General features: G+C 39.6%; 2 protein-coding genes across 2 annotated transcripts in view; both read left to right on the forward strand.

Annotated features, from left to right (window-relative positions):
• Positions 1–10,623, forward strand: part of LOC105010645 (cGMP-dependent protein kinase 1) — a 58,548-nt gene extending 47,925 nt beyond the window's left edge. Inside the window, 9 exon segments of the mRNA XM_034292939.1 lie at positions 7,519–7,615; positions 8,167–8,306; positions 8,396–8,485; positions 8,806–8,947; positions 9,066–9,229; positions 9,318–9,440; positions 9,526–9,588; positions 9,671–9,737; positions 9,819–10,623. Coding sequence (XP_034148830.1) covers positions 7,519–7,615; positions 8,167–8,306; positions 8,396–8,485; positions 8,806–8,947; positions 9,066–9,229; positions 9,318–9,440; positions 9,526–9,588; positions 9,671–9,737; positions 9,819–9,917 — 985 coding nt within the window. The 3' untranslated portion in view covers positions 9,918–10,623.
• Positions 10,624–15,131: 4,508 nt separating this feature from the next.
• LOC105010660 (dickkopf-related protein 1) lies at positions 15,132–17,323 on the forward strand. The gene is made up of 4 exons (XM_010870135.3): positions 15,132–15,423; positions 15,567–15,705; positions 15,935–16,069; positions 16,319–17,323. The coding sequence occupies exons 1-4, from the start codon at positions 15,232–15,234 to the stop codon at positions 16,582–16,584; spliced, it is 732 nt and encodes a 243-aa protein (XP_010868437.1). The 5' UTR covers positions 15,132–15,231; the 3' UTR covers positions 16,585–17,323.
• Positions 17,324–19,430: the final 2,107 nt, after the last annotated feature.

The following is a 19,430-nucleotide window of genomic DNA, read 5'->3' on the forward strand; positions in this document are numbered from 1 at the left end:
AGTGGTTCCAGACAGCTTATCTGAGACCCTGGCCAGTTAGGCAACTACCTGCAGGTTTACGGAGCAGGGCCGTCGTCAGGGTGACATGACTGAGGGTGCGTTTTGCATAAATGAGGGGGTGTGTCTTTCAAATTGAATTTTTGAAAGACCCCCCACCCAATAACAAGACCCACCTGGCTTTGGCGCCATCTGGTGGCCATGTAGCTCCCCTGCACTGTGATGTGGCTGCATATGTCACAACATACACAGTATGCAGTAAAGCATTTGTGAAGCCACAACACGCACAACCTTGAGGCGGATGGGCTACAACAGCAGAAGACCCCACCGGGTACCACTCATCTCCACTACAAATAGGAAAAAGAGGCTACAATTTGCACAAGCTCACCAAAATTGGACAGTTGAAGACTGGAAGAATGTTGCCTGATCTGATGAGTCTCGATTTCTGTTGAGACATTCAGATGGTAGAGTCAGAATTTGGCGTAAACAGAATGAGAACATGGATCCATCATGCATTGTTACCACTGTGCAGGCTGCTGGTGGTGGTGTAATGGTGTGGGGGGTGTTTTCTTGGCACACGTTAGGCCCCTTAGTGCCAATTGGGCATCGTTTAAATGCCACAGCCTTCCTGAGCATTGTTTCTGACCATGTCCATCCCTTTATGACCACCATGTACCCATCCTCTGATGGCTACTTCCATCAGGATAATGCACCATGTCACAAAGCTGGAATCATTTCAAATTGGTTTCTTGAACATAACAATGAGTTCACTGTACTGAAATGGCCCCCACAGTCACCAGATCTCAACCCAATAGAGCATCTTTGGGATGTGGTGGAACGGGAGCTTCGTGCCCTGGATGTGCATCCCACAAATCTCCATCAACTGCAAGATGCTATCCTATCAATATGGGTCAACATTTCTAAAGAATGCTTTCAGCACCTTGTTGAATCAATGCCACATAGAATTAAGGCAGTTCTGAAGGTGAAAGGGGGTCAAACACAGTATTAGTATGGTGTTCCTAATAAAGCTTTAGGTGAGTGTATATTCGTTACCCATTTTATCCACTGGCATTTCTTGGATGTGTGGTCTGGTCAACCTAAGGTCTGTTACACAACAACACTATTCTCTAGTGACAGAGCTAGAAGTAACATTTGTGACCTCTTGTCTGAACGTTGTGGCTTATTGGCGCCGCTATGTTATCTGTAACCGTGGATGCAGGAGCATAGCGAAAGACACTGGGCACCCTGCCACAGGGGTACCTTTGGGCTTTGGTATGTTCTTGTTGACATAAACTGATGCCAGCGCTGAGTGAGTTAATGTTTTAATATAATGTGGGAATCCAATCTTCAGTGGATATAAAAACTCTACACACCCCTGTTAAAATGCCAGGTTCTTGTGATGTAATTGAATGAGACAAAGATAAATAATGTCAAAACCTGACATTTTCACAGGGGTGTGTAAACATTTATATCCACTGTATGGTTGAAATGCAAGATAGATTGCCTGAAAACCTATGAGTGCATTTTGTCACTTTAAGGCAAAGCAATTTACTGTCATGCCTGCATATATTTTACATATGGACGATGCCTGCGGGAATCAAACCCACATCCCCTTGATGTTTATACAGACTTTATTGACTGAACCACACTGAGGCAAATAAATAAATGTGTACTTTTGTTAATCACCCTGATTAATATGTTTTTTAACATCACACATCATGTTTGTTGGATCCCTGGAGTTTTCTTCCCATTCTGTAACTTCCTGCTGGCCCATAGCTGGGGGGAAGTGAGGGGTTGGAATCAGACTGCCGGAGACATAGAATCTCTATTATCTGTCACTGCAGGCTGGGCACATATGGCAACCACATTGTGAACATTACACTTGTAGTATGTCATCTTTATGTTTATCATTTCACTATTTTCATGTTCCTTAAAGCAGTAAGGTTGGTACATCTTCATTAGACATAAAGACATATCCTCTTAACAGTTTGCCCTGTGGGACAGTTGTATTCGTTTCATCACTTAGACAAGTGGTTCGCAAAAACATTCCTTGTATCTATTTCAGAGCAAGCACACCTGATTTCAATTTGTCAATCAATTGCTAAGACTTTCACTAAGACAATCTAGTTCTGGCAACATCAACACTGAGAAATGTCTGGGGCTCCCTGGGGAGAGGTTTGACAACCACTGACTTATCTGATCCTATCCTGATCCTATTCTGAGTTCCTATCCAGTGTTTAGTAAGAGGCAAAAGCTACAGCTGAGCTTTTAGGATTGTATCTGTTTGAGCTTGGACACATTGTGTATAGACAGGGTCTGGTCTGATCTAAGCTCTGGTCCCTAGTGTGATGAAAGGGAGTTACTGGCAGCTGTGTCCCATCAGAAGAACCTTGCATGGGGGACATAGGGAAGCACTCTCCCTCTCGCTTCAGGAAGCAGGAAGGACTGGGGGCTTAGAGGGTCTGTTAGACATCGAGTATTTCATACATTGTAAACACTCCCAGACAGATACCCATACACACACATAAAAGGCAGGCAAGCATGCGTGCATACACACAATGGAATTATATTGTTTTTTTAATGGCTCAACATCTTTTTTTTTTTTACCTTGGAACTCAAATTAACTAATTGTATTTTGTTCATTGTAATATGTATGCATATTATAACCTGTTGTGTGGAACCTTACATTCAGTATTTCCATATCTGGGTGTGTGTACCTCACATGGTACTTTGGAAATGTCTTTTTTGTGTCACGTTTATGTAAACATACTTGTTTGCTTATATCCCTAAGAGACCCAAATAGAAAAATACTGTGAAAAATATTGTATTATATATTCACATTGATCCTTGCTATTATTATTATTTCACAGTATTCTCCTCACACGTTGTGCAGTGGGTTCCAGTGTTGATGTATACAATATGTTGTGTGGTATTGTCACAATTGTATTGAATAACTAATGGCTTATTATATGTGTAAATCTGTGCATTTTAATCCAATAGCTTTTCAATTTTCAACCATATAAGAGTTCAATTTAGCTTGCCTTTGCCTATTATGACAATGGTACAAGTTTGCCATCTTGTGGCCATTAGTTAGTCTTACAATGGCTGTTGTAAGATGTTCACTGAGGTAGGGCTAAATTGTCTAACGTAGGGCTAGAATGACTTGGTAGGGCTGGTTTGAGTTGTCTCACTTCTTTCATCAGGTGACCTATCACCTAAAAAGTTGTAGCCCTCTCGACCAGTGGTGTCACTACCGTATACCAGGAAAAGCCCATGTGTAACAAAACTATGTGCAACGCATTGAAATGTCCTTGAAAAGCATATTTCTGATTGAAAAGCGCTGAAAGAAAAAAAACACATTTCATTTAGCTCACCCCTAGAAACACAAACGATAAAACTCCCATACATTTTGTGAAAGCCTATGTTCTATGAGTCAGCCCTGAGTACTTTCCAAGCTGACATTAACGCAGCTGGGATTTTCTGAATGAGACGAGCGCAAGAAGAGCCGACGAGTGCTTAGTTTCAATGGGGCAATATTATGGAACATGGAATAATACAGTATGTCTGAATAATATGCTTCCTTCTTTAACTACCATGATGCAAAGCTGTTATTTCCTCTTTTCCCATGTTTCCTTGGTTGCAGACTCAGAGTACCATTTGCATGTTACCATTGCAACTTGATTTGAGATTGAAATTGACTTTGACATGATTGTGTATATACATTCTCTAACACCCTAGCCATTGAGGATTGAAACAACCTAGCCAGCCAGCCTGTCTAGGGAGAAAATTGCATTGTGGGTTTGTAGTTGACTTCAGATCAATAGATTTCTTGAACAAAATGTTATGTTCATGTTGCTTGCTATCTTATTTTATCTATTGTAAGAAATGCAGAAACATTTCACATGATGTTTATTGTGTATTGTTGTCATATATTTGCATTATTTAACAATGTATTTCACATGATGGTGTTGTTTTGGGTGGATTATTCCTTTGTGTGAGGATTCAAAAGCCCTGTCGATCATACACTCACCTAAAGGATTATTAGGAACACCTGTTCAATTTCCCATTAATGCAATTATCTAATCAACCAATCACATGGCAGTTGCTTCAATGCATTTAGGGGTGTGGTCCTGGTCAAGACAATCTCCTGAACTCCAAACTGAATGTCAGAATGGGAAAAAAAGGTGATTTAAGCAATTTTTGAGCGTGGCATGGTTGTTGGTGCCAGACGGGCCGGTCTAAGTATTTCACAATCTGCTCAGTTACTGGGATTTTCACGCACAAACATTTCTAGGGTTTACAAAGAATGGTGTGAAAAGGGCAAAACATCCAGTATGCGGCAGTCCTGTGGGCGAAAATGCCTTGTTGATGCTAGAGGTCAGAGGAGAATGGGTCAACTGATTCAAGCTGATAGAAGAGCAACTTTGACTGAAATAACCACTCGTTACAACTGAGGTATGCACCAAAGCATTTGTGAAGCCACAACACGCACAACCTTGAGGCGGATGGGCTACAACAGCAGAAGACCCCACCGGGTACCACTCATCTCATATACAAATAGGAAAAAGAGGCTACAATTTGCACAAGCTCACCAAAATTGGACAGTTGAAGATTGGAAGAATGTTGTCTGGTCTGATGAGTCTCGATTTCTGTTGAGACATTCAGATGGTAGAGTCAGAACTTGGCGTAAACAGAATGAGAACATGGATCCATCATGCCTTGTTACCACTGTGCAGGCTGGTGGTGGTGGTGTAATGGTGTGGGGGATGTTTTCTTGGCATAATTTAGGCCCCTTAGTGCCAATTGGGCATCGTTCAAATGCCACAGCCTACCTGAGCATTGTTTCTGACCATGTCCATCCCTTTATGACAACCATGTACCCATCCTCTGATGGCTACTTCCAGCAGGATAATGCACCATGTCACAAAGCTGGAATCATTTCAAATTGGTTTCTTGAACATGACAATGAGTTCACTGTACTGAAATGTCCCCCACAGTCACAAGATCTCAACCCAATAGAGCATCTTTGGGATGTGACGGAACGGGAGCATCGTGCCCTGGATGTGCATCCCACAAATCTCCATCAACTGCAAGATGCTTTCCTATCAATATGGGCCAACATTTCTAAAGAATGCTTTCAGCACCTTGTTGAATCAATGCCACATAGAATTAAGGCAGTTCTGAAGGCGAAAGGGGGTCAAACACAGTATTAGTATGGTGTTCCTAATAATCCTTTAGGTGAGTGCATATCATATGCATAACACACGAGAAATAACTCAGTGCTAGGGACTTATATCTTGAGGGAATTTAAGCCAGTTGTATTAGATGTGTGCAGAATTGCTACAAAAGTGTATATTTTCCATGAAAGAATTAACAAAATGTACACTAATGTGAAAGATAAGGCCATAAGGAAAAAAAATTAATAACTTTGAAAGCTATGATTTATGTTTGAGTAGCCCTGGGCAAATTAAGTTAATCGCTAAAATGGACTGGATTTTCGAAAGCAATCTTTCCCACTTACTGAAGTTACTGATCTTATGCCAAAATACTTTTATTCTGATAACTGTTTTAAAATGGCATACAAATATTTATAAAAATATATATTTTTTTTAATTAAAATATTGGTTGAACCTGTTATACTCTGTTGAAATTACTATAGACATACATTTATTCAAATTCTTTAACATTTTAGATTATGGAAGACTCTCATTTTAAGCCTTCAATTAAAATTCATGGTATTCCTTCAAGTTAAATCCACAGTCTGTAAATTCACTCTCTTATCTGATTTGTCATTTCTCGCAAACCCAAACTGGTATATACGTGAGCCATTCACATAATGGATTGGTTATGTAGTCAGTTGTTCTGACTTCATCTCTTTGTGGCTGCTGCAACTAGTGACAACAGAAATTCAGGTGTAAGTAGATTTAAAATACATGCTCATGTGATGGGCATCTAATAAGCCCAGTGCAAGCTGTGGAAGTGGAAGTGGAAGTTTTCTCCAAACTCTGATCTCTGGTGCTTAACATCCAGCAGCTGTTATACATGTGCAGATGACAATCTGTGCGTGCACAGGATTCTCAACATAGCTTATATACTTGGTTAATGTTCACTCTGCTCCCACAGCTGCTTCCCCAATATACGATCTATCTTTCAAACATTTCCTTTTGGTCGGTCACTCTGTAAAGCATCCAGAGGGAGCAGCCACATGCACATCATTGAACCTGAACAGAAATAAAAATCACACCTTATAAAGCAAAACCAGTGTTGAGCCAGCCAGGTGCCCCTTCTCCCAGACTGCAGGAACCCAGCGCTCCTCTACCACCCTACAAAAGCAAACGGCTACAGTTTCACCGTACAAAATGCTTACTCGATTTAAAAACACTATATGTATTGTTACTTTTCATTGTGTTAATGAGTCTTTGCTTTTACTTTAATGGTAAAGTGTTGTTTTTATTTGTCTGCTCACGTGACCTAAGACTTTTACAAAGTACTGTAAGTCTGAAAAGTTGCATTGAAAATAACAAACACACAGATCATTTGTATATAACAATTGAAAAGAGTGCACGGGGGCCTGAACTAGATTTAACACCCACTGCTAAGTATTCATCCGACAGTATCTCCTTAAAATGTTTAGACTACGAACAATGATACTTATGCTATGCCCTCAAAATGTCTGGTGCACAAATCAAAGCGTCTTTTTCTCTTGAGTGCTGCGGGGGATGAGTGGCTTGCTAAATAAAAGCCAGTGCTTTCTGCAGTGTTCAAAGGGACCTATTTGCAAGCTAATAAAAGGCTGCACGCACCCGGTCGCACATCCTGCTCTTGGCAAGAAGGGACAGCTGTCAGTCACCAGCTCAGGGTCTTGTGGACCTCGCTACACAGGTTCTCTCTCTGGCAAAGTGACAGACAGACTCGTGCAAGAACACACACCTACACACAGTTGGTATATGAGACTGTAGGGAAGACAACGCAGATTAATCATCATAACCGTCTTGTAAGGAGGTCTGCGATCCGAGCTTATCAGTAGAGCAGGAGGTTTCCCTGACTATGTGACCTCACAGGAAAAGGTTCTCATTAGGTCCCAGAAGTTCCCGGCTCGGGTCATGTTGATCCATGAAACTATTCCACTAGGGGCTGGACAGGTGTGAGATTTGCAATCACTGTGAAACAACTGTCCTCACAAAAAATAAATAACCAGAGAAAACACTGGGGAAGGAAATATTGGATGACAGGGCATGTGGAAAGTAGCCCTATGTGTTGCTAGGACAGGGGTGACAGGTCTATAGTCATCTCTGTCTCTGTTGCAATGGGGACTGACAGAGACTGGATATGTTCTGTGTTGTGATGAAGATCAGACTAAGAAGACAACAACATTAAAAACACCTGGAATACTGGACAGTTATTTTACCTTTTAGTTCATTGATCAGTCACGTAAACAAATGGCCAGAAATGTGACTCGATAACTGTCCCAAGTCTCAATCAGTAGATCATTTAGTTAAAATTGAGTTTCTGTCATTGCAGGTACGAAGCAGAGAGCGCTTTCTTCTTCAACCTCAACCTCACTGACTTCAACATAATCGACACGCTGGGGGTTGGTGGCTTCGGCCGCGTAGAGCTGGTAGGAACTACAGCTGCCACTTTCTGCCCATCTGACTAATAGCATCTGACTAATAGCAAGCTGTACTGTAGCTTACCGAAAGCTGAACAAATTGTAGTGTAAACATTAAGAGTTGTTCACTTTGATTGACTTTTTTCATTGGGAATAAGAAAATAGTTTCCATTCAAATCTAATTCAAAGAAATTGCTTTTACGGCAGTTAAGACTTTTAACCCAGTGGCACATTGTGCAAAACTAGGTGAACTTCTGATTGAGCTCTATTGGTATGCATGAACCAAGTGCATGAATTTATGTGGTGTGCATAAAGGCGATGAAAAAACTAACTTCAAAAGCCAAGCCCAGAGACAAGTTTTCTGAACACGGTTTATTAATTATTTCCTGTGGATATTTATTGTAAAATGTCAAACTGCATAAGGACCCCAGTAAACACTAGTCAGAATAAGCTCAAATTACTTGTAAAGAAATGTTCGCCATAGCAAGTGTAACAGTCCGAAGCATGGGGTCTAAGCTGCTACTTGGATGACATTGTGTTGCTTATTTCTCTTATTTCAGGTCCAACTGAAGAGTGATGAGGCCAAGACCTTTGCCATGAAAATCCTAAAGAAGCGTCACATTATTGACACGCGGCAGCAGGAGCACATCCGCTCTGAGAAACTCATTATGCAGGAGGCCCACTCTGACTTCATTGTCAGGTAGAGGCATGCATTCATGAATGCCTGTTCACAGAAACACTTATACCCCACATCCACTGATATCTTTGCACGTGTTTCTTTGTGTTCAGACTGTACAGAACATTTAAGGACAGTAAGTACCTCTACATGCTGATGGAGGCTTGTCTGGGAGGAGAGCTGTGGACCATTCTTCGAGACCGGTGAGTCAAAATGTCAACACATTTCATTGTACCTCACTTGTTTCAGTCATGAAAGATTGTGGCCTGTTGAAAATGTGAACCACATTCAGTTGTTGTTCATAGTTGAATGTATTCTTCTCTGAGTGCGTACTTTACAGCCTTTTGCTTGGTTGAGTGAGCAGTATGATAAAAAGCGGAATTGCCTGGCTGGTTGTGCATCCGAGAAAATACCCGGCCTTCAACTTTAGAGCTGGTGGAGAATTACTGTGACGTGTTGGATCCCCCACCCAAGAACAACAAAATATGGGTTTGAGAGTTTAAAAAGTTATTGTCACCTCCAGGGGTTCATTTGAGGACTCCACCACCAGGTTCTACACAGCGTGTGTGGTAGAAGCATTCGCCTACCTGCATTCCAAAGGGATCATCTACAGAGACCTCAAACCAGAGAACCTTATACTGGACCACAGGGGCTACGCTAAGCTAGTAAGAGACACAATCTGGATAAAAAAAACTAGAAGGCCCCAAAATCAAACCCTTTGATAGATTAACGCTGCAGGTTACATTTAATGTCCCCCCCCCCTCCCCCATGTTTGATGTTTAGGTGGACTTTGGATTTGCCAAGAAGATAGGGTTTGGGAAGAAGACATGGACGTTCTGTGGTACACCCGAATATGTGGCTCCAGAAATTATTCTGAACAAAGGCCATGACATCTCAGCGGACTACTGGTCCCTAGGAATCCTCATGTTTGAGCTCCTCACTGGCAGGTACAGAAAAAGCTACACATTAGTTTTAAATGAAAGTGTGACTAGATGTAAGATTGGAGAAATGAGTGTCTCCATCTTTGTTTTCCAGCCCTCCTTTCTCTGGGCCTGACCCCATGAAGACCTATAACATTATCTTAAGGGGCATTGATATGATCGAATTTCCAAAGAAAATTACCAAAAATGCTGCCAACTTAATAAAAAAACTATGCAGGTGAGTCTGTAGAAATTGTGTCCACTCTCAAAAATAACCTATATGTTGTTTAATCTCTGAATATGAACAGTGATGTCCATTTTAGGGACAATCCTTCGGAACGACTGGGTAACTTGAAAAACGGTGTCAAAGACATCCAAAAGCACAAGTAAGATGGTCCATGTAGATAGCAATATAATTCTACTCATCCTCACACATTTGTATGTTTAAGCGTTTCTATCCCTTTTCAGATGGTTTGAGGGCTTTAATGGGGAAGGTCTGCGGAAGGGAACACTAACACCCCCCATCATCCCTAATGTAAGTCAAAAACATCTGGATTGCAAGCTGCTTTCATCAGAGTTTCAAATAGCTAAACTCTCTGTTTTTGCCGGTAACCAGGTGACATCTTCAACAGACACAAGTAACTTTGACAGCTTCCCAGAGGACAGTGAAGACCCTCCCCCAGATGACAACTCTGGCTGGGACAACGATTTTTAAACATATTTTCATTTCCGTTGTGTTACTGGCCTAGTGCCCTACTTCAGGATATAGCTACATTCTAAAGACTGCAATTAAGAGGAGAGGACGAGGAAGAAGAGGACCACAACTGCTTTCGGTCACCGATATGCCTTCGCTACATGCGGCTCTGGGACTAGCATTTAATTACCACTGCACTTCTTCAGTGTTCTCACTCACGTGCACACGCAAGCGCACATGTGCACACACATTTTAACATACACATGTGAAAAGATTTTTCTAAATCCACAATCCTCAAAGTGAAATGAAAATGGGATTCAGACATTACAAAGGTTGTTCTGTGCATCGACAGTCAAACATACAAATAAGCGCCTTTGTCTCCTCACAACATGTACATGCAAGGAAACATGCAAACGCAGAAACACATGCAAGCAAATACATGTGCAAGCAAATGAACACACACACACACACACCTGGAGCTAAAGCAATGCCTATTCATTTAGCAGAGAGAATGTGTGAGAATGAGAGTGTATGTACTATATATCAGGATATATAGAACACTCCAAACAATAAAATTGTTGAATATTTAGGATGGGTGATTACTGTTCTGTTGCTGTCACACACCTGCACGGCTCTTCAAAGGTTGGTCACAGAGACAGTCTGGGTCTGTGTTTGGAAGGCTTCCCATTTGCACCCTGTTTTCTTTGAATAAAAATGATGAATGTGACAAGTTTGTCCCCGGCGTTTGAAAGGAAAAGTAGCACCTTTAGTACAACGCTGGTGTCTGGGTTTTCTCAACAGGGGGACTGGATCTTAACACTTAATGCTGACATAAGTGAATTAAGAAAATCCTTTACTGATTTTAAAGGGCCATATCAATGATCTTTACTGTGCATCACTGCAGTATAGACTGTTTTGTCCGGAAGGTCAACATTTTATTGAAAGCTGGGGTCAAGTTTAATAATTGTCTATGCTCCTAAAAGGGACCAAGGTTGGGCCATCACAGAAATGTATGAGAGGAATTGATTCAAGCAATGAGGCACGAAGGGGTGTGGAATATATGGTCATTATACCATGGCTAAGAGCTCTTCTTAGGTACGACTCATCGTGGAGGGCCAGGACACGTCTAAGCTGTGGTATATTTTCAATACACCACAAATATATTTGCAATATACCCCAAAAGTGAAAAGCCTCACCGGTTTTATAAACAGATTACAAAAGCAATTACAGCAGTAAAAAGTAATGTGATTTTATACCCGTGGTATATATAAGCTATATTAAAAAAAATTACCTTCTTTGGTATATTTGACCTATTTGAAATATTTCATTTATTTGAAAAGTCGTAGGTCTTTTAAATGTTTTGCTTCCAGGAAGTGTGTAACTTATTTTTGTATATTTCACCAGTCTGAAATATTTAGCTGATTTTTTCAAAATATTTCTTTGTGTTGATGTCAGTCGTGGTATTCATTAAAGTGTCAGATGCTGTGCTAGTGTCTTAAATATGCATAGATTGCCCCGACTTTCAACGGAGAACTCCAACATAAACTCCAACATAAACTTTGGCCTATCACATGCACTCCACTTATTTCAGTACACATGTAACAACCTGACAATGATTAAACTTAAATTAGATTAAATAAGCCTAATATCTCAAAACTGAATAGCATTTTTATCTTAGCTCAATTTTACACTCTCATTGAAACCCATAAAAAACTTGTCACTTGTCAGTAACTGCTTAATGTAGACAATAATGTGAGAATATTCTCCCTCTCAATTTCTTTCTATTAAACTCCTCTTCTCTAGTACAAAAGCATTTCCACCACCATTTCTCTGAATACATTTTGAAAAATGTACTGGCAAAAACATTATTTCAAACAAAAATTCCAGTGGACATGTCACTTGCACTTTGGAAAATGGCTAATAATTGTCTGATTTGGTAGCCACTTTGGTTATAGATATGCAGTCTCACGATATTCTGTCTCATTCCCAAATGCAACCTGAGCGCAAGCTTCCAACGACCTCTATGAAAGGTCATTAATTTGGTTAACTTCTCACACCCCTTAATGGTTTACACATCCTACACTGATGTCTGCCACTAGTGTAATCAAGCACACTTAAGGATAATTGCCCTCTATGCAATCAGAAAGATCAAATGAAGACGTTAATTGATGAAAAGTAGGTCTATCTTTAATCACCATTTATGCACAGCCAAAGGGCAGTCAGGCTACATGAATATCAAAGAAAGAATAAGAAAGACCTGTACACTGTTCCAAACTTATGAAAGAGTGTAATAAGGGTGAGAATATATCCAGACAATTCATATATACCCATAATAATGTTAAATTGAAGTCAGTGAGGTTGAGGTTGAAGAAGAAAGCACTCTCTGCTTCATAGAAAGCATATATAAAAAATATTAAGCAGGAAATATAAAAATGTTAAAGCATTTTTGGTTATTGGCTAATAATTTCATTAGTCAACAGCTCATCGAGTGTAGTCTAATACATTATGTTTTTAAAATAGGATTACTTTCCACTGTCTGAAATTGTATTAGGCTATTGTGCAAATATAATAAATATTCTAAGATAAATATGTATTCTAACAACAGCAAATTTCCATCTGCAGCCCCAGGGCGGGAAAATATGTATGGTTAAAGAAAAACATTACACAAACCAACAACATACAATACAAACATCAGAAATAAAAAAGATTATATTAATAACTGCAATAAAAGCAGTGGTCAGGGCTTACAAGTACCCCCACAGAGGAGTGAAAACATAATGATCATTGCAAATGGACCTGAGTTGTAAAAACTCAAAACAAAATAGCAACAAAAACAAACAGCAACCAAAAATACAAATAATTTGATGATTTGATCAAAAAACACTAACATTTGCCACACATAGTTTTTCAGGAAGTTGATTCTAATAGTGAACAGCTTCTTACAGACAAAAGAAGAGGTTGTGTGAGGTCAGTGCCTGGGACGTTTCGGTCTTTTATCAAAGCTAGCAAAAAACAGTGATCAAACCGATGTTTTCCTATGCAATGCAGTTACATACTGTAGCCCAACCGAAATTAAGAAAGTCTGAACTCTGCACCAGGTTTCTTAACACAAGGGATAGTTTTACATTACTATTTGTGCCATATCATCAGTGCAGGTTTTAGCATTAAATCAGAATTTGATTTAGGGCCCCCTCTCTCCTATAGCGGTCGGGCGTGCCCTAGCGATTTGTGGCCCCCTAGCACTCTGGGGGTCTAAGTGACTGCTTTTGTCTCTTACGCCTAGAGACGGCCCTCCATTTCATCCTAGAAAATCTCAACTACCCTGCTCTAATAACACCATGGCCATCCACAAGTGATCGTTGGCACTGATATATGACCAATATAAGTAGCACACCAATGCTTAAACAAATAAGTAAATTAGCACATTATCACATTAACATGTGTCTAGCAAGCTACACATTATGCCTATTAATGAGACAGATGCTTCTCATCTCTGTATTATAGTTCAAATAAATGTATTTCTTAAAATTCTAACATTTACACACATGTTGGTAATGTTAGCATAGTGTCATTTGAAAGAAAATCAGTAAGAGCTAGATTAGTTGATAACAATGGTAGCTAGCTAGCTTATAAATTTGTTGACAGTGAACTTGGCCCCTAACTTACATGCCTTTGTGTGACACAGAGAAATGGAAAGGAAGTTTGTGCAGGAAATTCTCTATCATGATTAATGGAAAACGTATTTAAAAAAATCTAAAACATCGACATTGGCAGACCTGCACCATGGTAATGAGAATTTGGCAGCTTGTAAAAAGTACATATTTGGGAGTTTTTCGAACTTTTTTTATGCCCAAGAGTAAATGTACTATAAATGGTTACTCAGAACCTAGTGTTATGAAAAAACTTGGATCTACCTTCTTTGAAAGGGCCTTTTACTTCATATTAAAATACAGATTAGGATCCACGATACAGAAATCCAAGGGTTGCTTCATGAAAGTCCTTAACAGTTATAAAAACAGCTTTATTGAAAATGTACAGACATTTTTTTTAAAATAAGATGCATTCTGATATTTTCGGCCACTGGTTGTAAAAGTGGCTGTGTTGAGTCATAACCGGTCCCAGACAATTTTGTACATTGCCATGTATTTTCCAAAACGTGCCCAATGTCGTAATAACCACTCACTTTCAAGCACTAGCCACTGCAACATGACCACGCTTTATGCAAATCAGTGACAGAGGCTGTGTCCATATGACCCTAATTTACTATCCTTGGATAAAATTCCTTATTAACTTCAGTATAGCTAGCTAGTAGCTAGTACAGTGATTCACATTTGCTTGCTAGCTAACTAAATGGCACCCATGTACCCTCTAAATTCTGGAAGATTTCTCAGCATTTAGGATATTGTATATATAGATGTAGCCATTGAAAACAATTTGTGATTGTGAAAAATTATCTCGTCCAAATGTCACACCCTTCTGCTATTAGGCTCTGTGTTTTATTAAAGCCTCTAGCCTTTGGGAGACTGTGCTATTTTAGTTTTTTTGAGTTACTTTATATTTTGGACAAAATAGCAGAGGAAAAGAGGATCATTCATTTGTGCCCTGTGTGGGCAAGTGGACTGTCAGTGGAGGAAGCTTTTCTGTTAGCAATAACATGTTGAAGAGGGTTTCTCTGGTTTCCTGAGAGAGGTCAACTTCATTATTTTCACTGTTGTTTTAATATTTTTCTGGGGAATCTTTTTTATATACAGTGGTCAAGTGTTTTTTTTTTTTTTTCTTTAGGGAGGGTTCTGCTTTTTTTTATTATTGATATAGAGTTTCACCAGGCGATCCCTCCCCCAATAAATAACGAACTGTCCCTTAAACACCAGTGACACTAATGAAAAGGTATACGAAGTAATGCCATACTAGACTTATACAATTATTCTCTCAATGACATCCTTTGAATACCGTTGAAAGAGCATGGTCTCTAGGCAGTGCTAGGCACGCGATGAGTGCAATCCCTACAGAGATTTGTTGATATCATTATTACACACAAACATTGTGAAATAAAATCGTGGATGGGCGGTTATGCATTTCCGTACAGAATCAAGCTCAGAAGTTTAAGCTCATTTGAAATTCCACCCTCCGCCTTTGTTGTGTGCCGCAAGGGGCGGGAATACAAACAGATCCACGTATAAAGGGCACTTCGCAGAGCTGTGCGTGAAGATACCTCAAATACCCTACTAACAACGACCTCTTGGAACTTTGTGTTAGAATTACTTGGACTTTTTGAAAAAACTTTTTTACTGTTTTTCCTATATTTCTTTACTTACCTAAAATACCTAGAAAAACGATGCCTAATTTGTTAGTTCGTAATTTAATGACTATGTACCTCACGCTGTTTGGATACCTTGGGGATGCCAGAGCAGTTTTACTGAACTCTAATGCAATCAAGAATTTGCCTGGTAGCACCGACACGGTGAGCCCTAGCCCACGTCCTTCTTCAGGTAGTGACAGCCACAAAGCAGTCGTGGACACTTCGCTGGTAAGAAAACATACCGTGCGTAATACGAACGCTAGGTATTGCCCAAGCGCATTTTGGGCACTTTACTGTTGTTTTTGCACAGACATGCGTTGGGCTATAGTTTTCTAATACACTAAACATTTTATTGTATCCACAAATCCTAGCCTGCTTGTACATATGACGACGAGTGTGGAAGTGATGAATTCTGCAACGATATCCGAGGCGTGTGTCTTTCATGCCGAAAGATTCGGAAGCGGTGCGCAAGGGATTCGATCTGCTGTGCTGGGAATCGGTGCATCAACGGTAAGCTAAAATGTCCTCATTTAACATACATTTATATAATAGTTTATTTTTGTTCTTTGCATGTTCAAAGTGAGGTTTTTCAAGTATTGACATGGCAATAGAAAAGCAACGTCTGGCCAACGAATATAGATTAATCATGAGAATCATTAGGTTGCACTAAACATCTAAAAGAAAAGTTACATTATGTTGAATTAAGTGACTGGTTGATAATATGTGCCTTTTCCTGAAGGTGTTTGTCAGGCAAGTGATCAAGATGCTGAAGTTGCAGTCACCACCAGTCATGGGAATTGGCAAAACAACACCAAGGAACACCATGACAAGAGACTGCCTCTGACCCGTGGTCAGCTACAACATTCAGTCAAAGGTACTCAATGTGTGCACTTGACACACTTGCATTTACCATCCAGAAACACCCAGAAATATGATATAGATTTGTCCTTCCTACCCAGTCCCTGGAACTCAATTGCCAGTGAAAACCCAAATCAGCGGACGTTTTGGAAAATAAATGATTTTTATTTCAGCTCTGAGGCCTTGCCTTACGCTTTCAACAGAACCCATAATCATTTTCTCTCTCACTTCTCTCCCCCCCCCTCGCTTTTTCCCTCAACCCTAGGTCGGGAAGGTGACAACTGCCTGAGGTCGTCTGACTGCTCTGATGACCTTTGCTGCGCCCGCCACTTCTGGTCTCGTATCTGCAAGCCGGTCCTGACGGAAGGTCAAGTGTGCACGCGTCACCGCAGGAAAGGCACCCATGGCCTGGAGCTGTTTCAGCGCTGTGACTGTGGAGATGGCCTCTACTGCAGACCAGAGAGAGGAGAAAAAGACCCCGGAGCAGGCCGGACGGGGGCCCGGAACCTACACATCTGCCAGAGACGCTGACCCATCACTTGACATGTCGTAGAAAAAGATTGAGGGCGTGTTAAGTTGAAATGTAATGAGGATATTTAATTTGGCAGGTGTGCTCAAAATGCATATACTCAGAGATGATACAAAAATTAGCAGTCACTCAAAATGTGAAACCTATTGATGCCTGGTTCTAGCATGCATCCTTTAACCTGATCTTTTTCCACGTTAAGAGTGTGACCAGGTTTTTAGAAAAGTAATAGATGATTAAAATACACTCTGATATAATTGTGATCAGATCTTCCTGATCACCTCTCACTATAAGTGCAAACCAGCATGGACAGTGGAACTATGTCAATAATCAGCCTTCTAAAACATGTTTCTACCATGAAGATACAGAATGTAGACATGATCAGGACAAAGAATGCATATTAGCACCAGGTATAAACAAGGCAATGGTTGTTGAAAGACACACCACCCAGAAGGAACACAGTATTCCAGATATGAAAGGTGATATGCCCAAAGTGATGCAACGGTATGAGATGGACAGGTCGGTTTCCACCGGATGCTGGAAGATGCCAAATAAGGAAGTTATCATCAGATGTTCCTTGGAAAGATCGATACATGTCATAAAACGTGGCAGATATGTTTTGTTTCTCTTTTTACGGAACTTAACCTTGATTCTTGCAGTAAATTACTGTATTGTAAATATTGTACTGGAGGTGGCACTTAACAAAGCTATTGAATGCTGTCAACATCAGTATTATAAATAACAACGTAGTGCTTATTGTTTCATTTCCAATATTGTAAATGTGTACACAATATGATTTATAGTATAATTTACTATGTTATGTACATTTCTATATTTTTTATTGACTTAAAGAGAATTTAAAGATATTCGTTTTATTAAAACATTTTAATAACCTGACCAATGTTGTAGGTGGGTCTGTTGGAATTCTTCAAACCAAAAAGTAATGTCTGGCTTGAACCAATAATCTCCCATATGATACTGCGATTTGGGGGAAAAGTGTAAATGTATCCTAATGCCAACTGTTTTATGCTCATTACATAGCAAAATGATGTCCTAAAATCATAATTATTTTTCAAGTGATACAAAAATAGAGGATAATGGATGTTTATGCAGTACATGCTAACAACATTTCTGCATTCGGAAAGCAAGAGTAATTTGCTCCAAGTTATTTTAACATTGCAGTCAAAAAAAGAGCAACAAAAATCACTGGCATTGTAAAGAATATGAAAATTACTTTTTTGCAACATGTTTAAAATAAATGCTGAAATGTCAGCCTGAGAGGCAACATTTGTCCTTAAGTTTACAGTAGCTGTCAAAAAAATGTCACAAGGTGTTATTACAACATGAAATCGAAACAGATATTCAGTTCCAGAAAAAATTAAGAGACCACTGCACCTTTTTCTTTCCTTTCCAAAAAAGTTGAAAAGGAAGGTTTTGAGTGAGGAACAGAAGGGTTAAAACTAAGAGATCACTGAAAATTTGAACGCTTCTCACTCAAAACCTTTATTTTCAACTTTTTTGGAAAGGAAAGAAAAAGGTGCATTGGTCTCTTAATTTTTTCCAGAGCTGTAATTCTAAGTTTATGCCATTGAAGCAAAATATGTTCAGTGTTCTAAATTAATAAAAAATATTTTCTGTTTTATACGTACAGTATCAACCTGCTTTGGTATGACACACCTGAATGAGCTTTGGTGTAACCAACTGTCTCTAGAAGTCATGTAATATTTGAATGGATTCCACTTTTTCGCAATCAAGGTGTTTAACAAGATTTTAGATTAAATACCTCTGAGGTTCCACAATTGGTCAGTATAACTCTTAACAAAAACATCATAACAACAAAGGTAATTTCAAGAAGGTTCTTCAAAGCACTAATCAGGGGTAGGATATAATAGCATTTCCAAGGCAGTGAATATCCCGCATAAGGACAGTAAAGCCCATTATTAAGAAACGGCACAACTGTGAATATATGGTACAACTGTGAATCTGTATAGAACAGTCCGTCCTTAAAAACTGAGTATCCGTCCACTACCGAGTCATCCACTAGTCAGGGAGTTACAGTCTTCCTCACCTGAATTTGTAAACTGTGTGTACTGCAACAATAGCCAAGGTTCTTCACAAAAGTGGCCTTATTGGGAGAGTGGCAAAAAGAAAATAACTCACATCAGATTCTGCGAAGACTCTGATGAGATCAAAATAAGTATTTTTCCTCAATGCAACGAGTTATGTTTGGCGCAAGCCGAACCCCACACATTATCCTAAGAACACCATCCTTACCATTAAGCATGGTGGTGGCAGCATCATGCTGTGGAGATGTTTCTCTGCGATGGGCCGGAAAAGTGTGTGACAATAGAGGGAAAACAGATGGAGGAAAGGAATCCTGAAAGGAAACATGCTGAAGTATACAAGAGACCTGGGCCTTGAGAGAAGATTCATCTTCCAACAGGACAATGTCCCAAAACAAAGAGAGTCACTGTCGTGAGGTAGCTCTGTCAAACTCCACACTTCAATCCAATTGAGAATGTTGAAAGAGTTGAAAATTGCTCTTCACCAAAGGTCCCCATCCAGCTCAATGAAGGTTTTGCTAAGAATCTTTTGCAAAGAAAGATTTTGTCTATTCTTTGCAAAGAAGAATAAACAAAAATTGCTTTCCAGGTGTGCAAAGCTGGTAGAGACATCCAAATAGACTGGCTGTAATTTGTTCATCTACCAAACTTTGATTAAAGGGGGTGGGTAACTATGCAATATATTAGCTTTGTATTTGTAATTCATAACAACAATTAATACATCTTATTTTTCACTTTGACACTTAGACTTTTTTATTGATCAGTGTCAAAACAGTAATTAAATCTAA

The sequence above is a fragment of the Esox lucius genome, chromosome 6 (assembly GCF_011004845.1).
Source record: "Esox lucius isolate fEsoLuc1 chromosome 6, fEsoLuc1.pri, whole genome shotgun sequence".
Taxonomy (NCBI): domain Eukaryota; kingdom Metazoa; phylum Chordata; class Actinopteri; order Esociformes; family Esocidae; genus Esox; species Esox lucius.

Excerpts from the sequence above, each read along its gene's own strand:
- LOC105010660 (XM_010870135.3), top strand. The coding sequence starts at position 15,232 with ATGCCTAATTTGTTAGTTCGTAATTTAATGACTATGTACCTCACGCTG. Across the intron at positions 15,706-15,934 it reads TGGGAATCGGTGCATCAACG|GTGTTTGTCAGGCAAGTGAT; the intron begins GTAAGCTAAAAT and ends CTTTTCCTGAAG. Across the intron at positions 16,070-16,318 it reads GCTACAACATTCAGTCAAAG|GTCGGGAAGGTGACAACTGC; the intron begins GTACTCAATGTG and ends CCTCAACCCTAG.